The sequence below is a fragment of the Gymnodraco acuticeps genome, unplaced genomic scaffold (assembly GCF_902827175.1).
Source record: "Gymnodraco acuticeps unplaced genomic scaffold, fGymAcu1.1, whole genome shotgun sequence".
Classification (NCBI taxonomy): domain Eukaryota; kingdom Metazoa; phylum Chordata; class Actinopteri; order Perciformes; family Bathydraconidae; genus Gymnodraco; species Gymnodraco acuticeps.
In genome coordinates, this window is record NW_022992232.1 from 256,412 (window position 1) to 265,886 (window position 9,475).

The 9,475-nt window shown below is 38.4% G+C and overlaps 1 protein-coding gene and 1 non-coding gene across 2 annotated transcripts; one reads left to right on the plus strand and one right to left on the minus strand.

Annotated features, from left to right (window-relative positions):
- Positions 1–4,573: 4,573 nt before the first annotated feature.
- trnat-cgu lies at positions 4,574–4,645 on the plus strand. The gene has a single exon. It is a non-coding gene; the product is annotated as a tRNA-Thr (tRNA).
- A 521-nt stretch (positions 4,646–5,166) lies between these two features.
- LOC117539855 (pentraxin fusion protein-like) lies at positions 5,167–9,079 on the minus strand. Its single transcript, XM_034206202.1, has 4 exons — positions 8,977–9,079; positions 8,802–8,858; positions 8,062–8,272; positions 5,167–5,777 (listed from the first exon to the last, which is right to left on the minus strand). The coding sequence occupies exons 2-4, from the start codon at positions 8,851–8,853 to the stop codon at positions 5,372–5,374; spliced, it is 669 nt and encodes a 222-aa protein (XP_034062093.1). The 5' UTR covers positions 8,854–8,858; positions 8,977–9,079; the 3' UTR covers positions 5,167–5,371.
- Between the last annotated feature and the right edge of the window lie 396 nt (positions 9,080–9,475).

Consider the following 9,475-nt stretch of genomic DNA (forward strand, 5'->3'; position numbering starts at 1 on the left):
AAAAAAACATAAATGTAATAACCAGTAAAAAATACTCGAGAAAGGCAGGATCATGTATTTCACACAAAAACTCATGACAGGAAGCAAAAAGGCAGAATTGAATCACAAAGTTTGGACTTAAGTTATGATTTATTAGTCAAACATATTCCCTTTAAAAGTAGCCATCATAGCGGTTTGTCAGAGTAACATACAGTAGTACATACAGTACACTGGCAATGAACCCCGGAAGCAGGTAGTTAAAGTCAACAACACTGGATTAAATCATTTAAAACACAAAAGCACGATACACAAAACTCGGACAGGTAACAGTTGTGGTGAAAATGTTAATGTTGCCATTAAACATCCCAGAAATAAATAGACTAACCTTCATCTTAAATCCCTTCTCCTCAGTTTAGCAAAATCAACAATAGATTAAGTATTACACCAGTGTTTGACCTTCTTAACTGTGTTATCTTGTGCTCATCCTGTTATTCCAGGTCTTTTACCTCAAACCAGGATAGTGTTGTGCAAACATCATGACCTGAAACCAACTTTTAAAAGTATAGCCTTTATTTTTAACCCTGCTGCCTCAAGATCACAACTTAATTGAAAAGTCTTAATATCTCTTTAGACTAGGCTTAATACACAGACAGACAGTATATGTCTGAGCAATACTATCTCAAGATAAAGAGAAATTAATAATCCCTACAAAAAAACAGATAAGAAATAGTGACTTGTTTTTGAGGATAGAGTTGATTTTATATTACATTGTGATTTATATTAAATTGTGATCTTGTGATAACAGGTTTTTAAAAAAAAACTTGGTAGCAACCACAATCGCATTTAACATCTGTAACAAATCCAAAGGTCATTTTTAAAATGGTCTCCACTGGCAAAACGTCTTTGCACGACATCACACCTTTGGAAGATGTTCAAAGAAATATTTTACCCCCAAAATGATCATTTGTGTACGGTTAACCTGTGTTACCTTGAGTTCTTGAAGAAAACTACGTTTTTTTTTTCATTTAGTTTTGATGCCGTTCAGTTCAGATCATGTTTGGAAAAAAGTCAATTGCAGTTATTTTGACTGATATTATAATTCTGATAATAGCTTAATAATAATAATAATAATTCATTTATTTTATATAGGCGCCTTTCAAGGCTCTCAAGGTCGCCATACAAACACATAAAAAACAAGATATACAGCTTAATTGAAGGGAGTGATAAGCCTTACATTATTATTCTCATTTTGATTTTAAAACATATAAAAAAGATTATGGTGCGACCTGTTCCCAACAAAGACATATTCTTAAGTCTGTAAAATTCAATTATGTAAGAGCATCTCTGTTGCAATATTACAAAAAAATGATGGTATTGCAGTAAACCATATTTAAATGTTGTGACAATTTTCATTTTCTTCATTTGCTCTAGTAACACAGGGTGAGTAATTGATATTCAAATACCAATTTGAGGGTAAAGTATTCTGTTAAAGGTCCCATGTCATGGCCATTTCTACTGATCACAATCCATTGTTGAGGTCTACTAAAATAGATTTATATTGTGCAATTTTCCAAAATCACATTCTCATACAGCATCTCTGTATAGTATGTGCATTCACTCTCTGTCCTAAACGGCTTGTTGGAGCTCCTGCCCCCCCCCCCTATGAGCCCAGTGGCCGCCTGCGAGACAGCGAGACACAGCGAAACCTAGCCCAAAACACACACACACCCGCAGCCTAAACTCCCAGTCCCGCCGTCTCGGAGGAGAAATCGGCGGAGCTGCAGCTTAACGTAACGGCTTTGCGGACGTAACGTAATGGCTCCAGGGATTGGTCTATTTGGACCAATGGGTCCATTTGGGTATGGGCACATCACTGTACCCAGGAAGAAAACAATGGAAAAAGAGAAATCTCCAACGAGGCCTTCTGGGGCAGCACAGACAGGTCTTTTCTGTGTTAGAGTTTTACTCGCTACAGGGTGTACTTTGAGGGTTTGTGACTCTGCAGACCTTTTACAAGCAGAAAAACCTTCATAGCACACAAGGGGACGGGTAATAACCGGAAAAGCATGACATGGGACCTTTAAATTAGTCATTTCAGAGAGTTTTTCTCAAGACTGATGTCCTTCAAGCATGGCAAAAAAAGTCAAAGTGCAAATTAGCGTGACGATTTTGTATTAGTTTTACCTAGGCCAGTTTAACATTCAAAAACAAGGGAGAAGCTGACACCCCAAGGCCCACAAAGTGATGGGTAATGGACATGTTTATGAGGTCCTTATCAAGCTTTTCTGCGCATTTTAGTTTCCCATCAGTGCCCCTGACCTCATTTGGGCTCGATCTTCAAGTGAGAACAGCCACATAAACCAAACTGTCAGCATCGGGATAGCATGGTTAATGCCTGATATCCTGCGACAAATCAAGATGTAGTGGGAGCTTAGTCGGAGAGGTTTTAGTGTTTTCTCCAGAATATGTAAGTAATGAGCAGGAGGAGCCCTGCCGACAGGCCTGCGATCAAAAACTGGTGGATAGAGAGGACGTTTTCCAGCGTGTGGATCCTCTCCTCCATGGCACTGGTGTGGAAGTAGTCATAGATGCCAGCTCCGATGCTCCACAGCGCCCACACTGCGTCCAACACCAGCGGCATGTTGAAGCAGACAGGGAGGCTCAGCTGCAGCGATCAGGAGCGCTCTGTCAGAGGCTGCAACAAAAGACAAACCGAGATTTAGACTTGACAACAAGCAATGGTAGTTTTAAACGTCAATGCCAACATTTTGAAATGGAATTACCAAACCCACAATGAGGAAAATGCATAAAATCCATTCAAACCTTCTCCAATCAAGCAAATCTAGCTATTACTGTACCTTTTTATTTCTTCATCCCCCAGTAACTTATCGCCTTCTAAACCTAAAAAATAAGCTGTATTATCTAGTTAATGCCTTTCATGCAAAGTTGCAATACAAGGTGCTTACAATACAATTACAACAATACAATTAACATAGCAAATTTAAATAGGCTAGATAAAAGATTAAAAGATTTTATTAAAATGGCTAGGTAAAAATATCCATCCCAAGATTTCATTTAAAAAGGTATTTCTCCTTTAATTTATTTGTAAAAAACGTTATTGTTACCTATATGTCCTTGTTGTTTTTTTTAAAATCATCTTTATAACTGTAGAGGTGAACAACTTAAACATTAGAATCAAACCGTAAATTCCACACTTTCATTTTTTGCCAGACTTTTTTTGTGGGCAAATCCACACTGTCAATGACATTGGACAAGTATACACTTTTAGTAATATGGCAACATTTAATTAAGTCATGCTTAAGTAATATTTCAAAGGTGACAACAGTGTACTCTTCTTAAGAGACATTGAATTAGGTAATTTCCCCCTTCTTTGCATAGCAGAGGACTGGGAGATATTGTTAACGTTCACAATGTTCAGTTTTGAAAAGTATTATGCTAAGGAATAAAATACATAAAAAACACATGTAAAATAATTATATTTATGTAAAATCCAACCACCTGTTGTTATTGATTGAAATTACTGCCAAAATGCAGTCAAACGATAACATAATACCAGTAGGCCCATAAACTTAACGTCAATATCAAGTGTACACTTTACATAGTGATATATTTGATGTGCCGAATTGAATAATGTGTAACCATAATGTGTTAGAAGTCTTGATTTATACTTTCAATAACACACGAGCTCGTCTATCATCACGGGTTTATTAAATTCGACATTTTGTAAATGCCTAAAACGACTTCCTGGAATGCTGTTAATATGTCAAACTAAAATACAGTAAGACCAACAATGTAACTGCACACTATTGCAACACATGGACTAGTTGAATATGCATGTGAATGCGATATATTTTACAGGAATTACCCCAGTAACGTTATTGAACTCATCCTCTGCTAGCAAGCTAACCCTTTAGCCAAGATAAGTTCTTACCAAACTAGCACTGATTTGATTACGTCATGTTACTCACAGCATGAGCTACTTGTAAATGTGGATGTATCGAACAATCGTCGCACAGGCACATGGGGCTTTCACATCATCGTAAGACATCTGTTGTTACATGTTGGTTACATGTTCCATGGAAATATTGAAATCCTATCCTTAGGTACTTCCGGGTGTGTTCTCGATCAAGTTTCCCCCTTCTCTTATGTATGGCGAGTAAGGCACGCCAAACTTCACTACGACTTAATTTGCATGTCTTTGCTAACCGTCCAAATGTTCTTAATAAAACATTGTGACCAATTTTTTTTCAAGGGCCATCTGCTGGGACATTCGGCTTAATACAAGGAATCTGTCAAGGTGTGTTAATGTTTCAGGTTTCAATGGGCTCACATAACATGTCATTAGCTCCCCACAAGGTGTACGATGCGAAGCCAACCTTTTCCAAATGTTTACTGAATGGAACCTTTTGGTATATTGTGTTTAGCCTATTTTCTTAACAAATTGGAAATTATATTTTGAAAGATTAAGGAAATGTTCTTGTTTATAAAATGGAGGTTGGTACGCTTCACGTTTCATCTTCAATGTATATAATGTGTGTTTAAATAATCATAATGTGGCCTTTTCACACTGCCAGGCGCGGTGGCCAAGTGGTAAGGCGTCGGTCTCGTAAACCGAAGATCGCGGGTTCGATTCCCGTCCGTGCCTTACCCGTTTCGACCCGACTCTACTTCTTTTTCGCATACATCTTTAACTGCAGATACCGAAGCATATAATTGTAGATATTCAATAGATTGATGTCAACTAACTGCAACTTCTGCAATTAACTGCAACTTCAATCAAAGTCACATAATTGTACAAACACATGTATAGGATTAATTGTACAAGTTATTAGTAAATAAGCCCAACAAGTATTTTGGATTGTGACTGAATGCAATTTCTACACACAAATGCTCTCCCTTTGTGAAAGATATCTTCAAAGTACACAAGAAGGCGCTAAAACAACACTTATAGGTCTAAATAAGATTTGTTTACAGGGCACTGGAACGCTCACCTTGCTGATCTGATAACTGCAGATTCAAACATCACACCTGCATGACTAAAATCCTGACTAAAATGACAGTTAAATGAGGCATCCTAATAAAAATGGTCGTTTTCTCACTTACAATGAAGATTTCTAACTTTTGGCAAAATGCAAGTGCACAAGTCATAACAAATTTAACATAAGCCTTTTTTTTGGAAATTTTAATGCAGAATGTTACAAATTATACCTTTCATTTAAGGTAAAACAATTTGTGTACATCTTTATCACAGACCTGCTTTTTCATCAACAAATATATCATACAGTTAATGTGGGTGTGTAAAGTTACATTGCATTAGTTGATATTATGACATTTAAAAAAGATTCCAGCATGTTGTGTGTGAGCATTTGAGCTAATTCTCACTATTAACAACCTCCGCCCCTCCATTAACTTTAAGCTCAACCGATTCCCAGTCAAAGACATTTCCTCTTGGTACTCTCTTCCCTGAATTCATGTCTTGGATGGTGCTGTCTGAGAGGACAGAGTCCCACATATTAACATCACTGATCGACCCAACAAAACTCTGTTTGGCTTCAAAACTCCCCAGGTAGTCATCCGGATCTTGCCCGATGATAACCTTGCCTCCGGAGCGGATCCTGTGACCCTTCCTGTACATTTTGGTCACGCTTTTCCTCCCATCCATGAAGATGGCAGCCGCTCCTGAACTGGAATCCCAGGTGACACACATGTGGGTCTCAGTGGGCCCAAGCTTTGGGGCCTTGAACATAACACCATCTCCACTCAGGTAGAAGGAGTATCTAAACACACAGATATACAATTAATCAGAGTTCAAAGGGTTTATGTTACTCCAAACTGGGGACTAGTCAGTGTTGAAATAAGTACTCAGATCCTTTATTTAAGTAAAAGTACAAATACCATGGTCTCAAAATACTCCATTACAAGTAAACGTCCTGATTTCAAAATGTTACTCAAGTAAACGTAGAAAAGGATTAACATGAAAAAAAAAAAAACTACTGAAGTTGAAATTTCGAACTCAGAGTAGGAGAAAAAACTCATTTTGAGAAAACGACCTTTAAAGATTGCAGTGAGGCGCTAGCTAAAGCCTCCTGTTCTTTGGATGACAGCTTGCGCATCGACGCACTCCGTGAAGGTATTTCATGTTCGGGGTCATTTGTTTTTTGTATAACCTTGCTTCGTGCAAGTGACAATTGTTATCGTCTTCTCTGTGAACGTTTTTTGCGCTGTTCTTTTGCCATTTTGAGATTTCATTTTCTAGCGGAAAGCTAACCAGGAAGTGTTTTAGCACACCACGTGACGCATCTGAACGAATCACGTTGTCAGAAATAGACACCAGCCAATGAGGTTTCGTTTCTTGGTTTAAGACCCCTTTGTACATTCACGATTGGTTAATTATCACCTAGATGTACTTAAAGTCTCAAAAGTAAATGTACTCGTTATGCAGAATAGATTTTTTCACAGTATTTTATTATTATGGTTATTATATGATCCTGTTTTTATACATGTAAGAGCATTATAGTATGGTAGTTTGTCAATGTGGACTAGATTTAGATACTTGAAATACTGTGTAGTACAGAGGCCCGGACTACATACATACACCGTGAAGTTGTTTGCAGCCTGCCAGTAAACCCAAAGCAGAAGAAGAAGAAGTGACGTCAGCGGCAGCGTCGGAGGCGGGGTCTCGTTCTTTCCTATGAGAGCTGCTCATTGGCGCATGACGACAAAATGGCCCAACTTTTGAGAGAGCGAAACGTCACAGATTACCCATCATGCCTGTCAGAGCAGAAGAACCCGTATGTGAGCTCACAGAGCATGCGCCTCTTAAGCCCCGCCCCCCGAGCTCCCACTCTCGGCTCAGTAGAATGAATGGAGACAGAAAATAAATCTAGATTCAGCTTTTAGTGCATTTTACAACTTTAAGAACCTAATGATTCTAATAAGGGCTATAAAATAGTTCATACTGGGTAGTTTATTTAGTTTAAAAAAAAGTATCTGCTGATTTACAGACGTCTCTTTCCCAATGTTAGTCTATGGGAAAAAGTATTTCTGGGCCCATTGACGTCACGGACTGATACGGAAATTGTAGTACTGCCGTTTGGACACAACGAATATTTTCATCAGAGTCCGGCGCACTTCCTGGGGGCTTGCTTCATTTGCCTAATCCTCCCTCAGGGACTTATTCCGGTGTGAACGCGATCTGCTCTTTAGTTCCGATGAACTAAGTACTGGGAACTAAGGCCCAATCCCAAACCACGCCCTACACCCTACACACTGAACTCTGTGGAGTGACACTCGCAGCTCAACGAGGCTCCCTCCTGTCAGATGGAGGGAGTAAATACTGCGGCAAGCTTTGGGACGAAGTCCCCTCTCTCCGGCAGAAACAGGAAATGCCGTAACTAATGCTAATGCTAATGTTAATAATGCTAATGCGAGCAAATAAAATGGCGGCTTCACAAAAACCTTTCAGAGTTTTACGGGGCGTGGTTTGCAATTCGCCCAGCCAATCAGAAATTGGAACCTTTTTCTCCCCAGGAAAGTCCCTGCTCTCTAGCAGGGACTAAAAAGGGGTGAAAAGGTTCGCAAAAAAGGTTCTAGTTCCAGATCTTTTTGGTATGAACACAAAATAAATCCCAGGAACTATCGGAACTATTCCTGGGAAAAGTACTCCAGTGTGAAAGCGCCTATTGTCCCTGTTTCCGTTGTGTTTTCATCTTTATTGCAGGGTTTTGTGAAGTTGGTCATTTGTGTTTTTATATTTGCATCGTTTCTGAAGCTGCAGTGCGTTTCTCCTAATGGAAATGTTTTGAGCGAGTTTGCATCGATCGGCCATCCTAGTTTGGGACTTAAGACTCAAATTTTAGGACTTGAGTGCAAAACCTTGTGACTTTCAAAACAAGGACTTCTGGTAATGTTAGTGATAGAAGAAGAGAAGTTACTAGAATCAGTTTGAATATGAGGGATATTTTGGCATGCAAATGGTGAAATGTAAAACAACAATCTAAAACAATGATCACTGAATATGTTCTTATGTTAGAGTCAATGTAAGCATGTTGTTGTGTGTACCTGCCGTCCAGCTCTTGCCACACATTCAGCTCGTCAAAGTCTTGAGTCCGGTATGCAAACAGGATGATCTCGCGCTCCATATTGGGCAGCTCTGTGGCCACTCGCATGCACAGGGTGAACGCCCCGAGGTTCAGGGGCTTCTGGGGGACCATCTCCACATAACTGTTGTTCGACTCATCAGGGAACACCAAGGTCTTTAAAAACACACTCCCTGAGGGACAGTTACTTAAAAAGATGCTTTGGATAACATAAATCAGGTTATCACTTACAAGGAATTTGATTAGGCGTAAAATGGTGCATGGAAAAACACAGTAGGAGTAATTAAAATGGAAAAATAAGAGATAATTAAAAAATTTAAAAAATACAAATAATATACAAATTACCACGAAAAAATATTTACAGTATATCTTAAAATAATATAGAATAGCTGTGCAGTTTATACAGAATCCAGGTTTTTTGGCAAGTCAGTTTTCATAAACTAAGGAAAATAAGTATATTTTAAAAAAATGTCAAGGAAAAAAAATATACAAAAATAATGACAAATACTGTAATGTACAGTTTATTTGAAATATAAGGGTACGAGCTGTAAGGCTATGAATAGGACTCAAAATAAATAATGGTAAATTGGCTGAAATTGAATAAAATAAGTCTTAACTAAGTGAACTTTAAGCCATTTAATATATACTTGTATACATGCACAGATATGAACATAAAGACAGGAGGACAGGGTATATAATTACCTGCCAACACAGCAGAGCTGGCAACGAGGAACAGGACGACGGAAAGTCTCATTTTGTCTGAGCAAACGACAATTTACAATTTACTCTTCAACTCATCCATACAACATTCAATCTTAAATCACAGTGTTTTCATGCAAAAAGGTTATATAAAGATATAAGGAAGGTGTGTACTTACTGTGTAGCTTTCTCAGGTGCAGCTGCAGAACATCTGAAAATTGGGGCTTTTATGTAGTGACTCCCTGAACCCTCCGCCTTGTTATGTATTGAATTTGAGCCTGAGATAAGAAAATGTGGGCAAGATTATATTGTATCAGTGAGGACAAACGGATCAATAGGCAAATAGTCCAGGTATTGCAAAATGGGGCTTCACGGGACAAACATGCAACTGGCTGGCCATAAGGACTACAATGAGAAGCTAAACGACTACAAAAAGATGCAGAAACAAAAACAGATGTTAACAAAGAGTCACGAAATTCCCCAAAACAAACACACAAAATGGCCAAAAAACCACTAACACAAAAATAAGATGACAACAAAGAGATGCAAAACCACCAACTAAAGACACAAAAGGACTACAGATAATCAAAACTCTACAACAAAACCTCAATATTGACTAAAGAGCAGCTTCAGTGATAGAAGGAATGAGAAATTAGTCTAAAACATGAAACTCAGGG

What these genes read in the sequence shown, in the direction of transcription:
- LOC117539855 (XM_034206202.1), bottom strand. Translation starts at nt 8,853, where the DNA reads ATGAGACTTTCCGTCGTCCTGTTCCTCGTTGCCAGCTCTGCTGTGTTG. An exon ending in CAGCTCTGCTGTGTTGGCAG is followed by an intron (nt 8,273 to 8,801) that starts GTAATTATATAC and finishes ACTGTCCCTCAG; the next exon opens with GGAGTGTGTTTTTAAAGACC. An exon ending in TGGCAAGAGCTGGACGGCAG is followed by an intron (nt 5,778 to 8,061) that starts GTACACACAACA and finishes CTGTGTGTTTAG; the next exon opens with ATACTCCTTCTACCTGAGTG.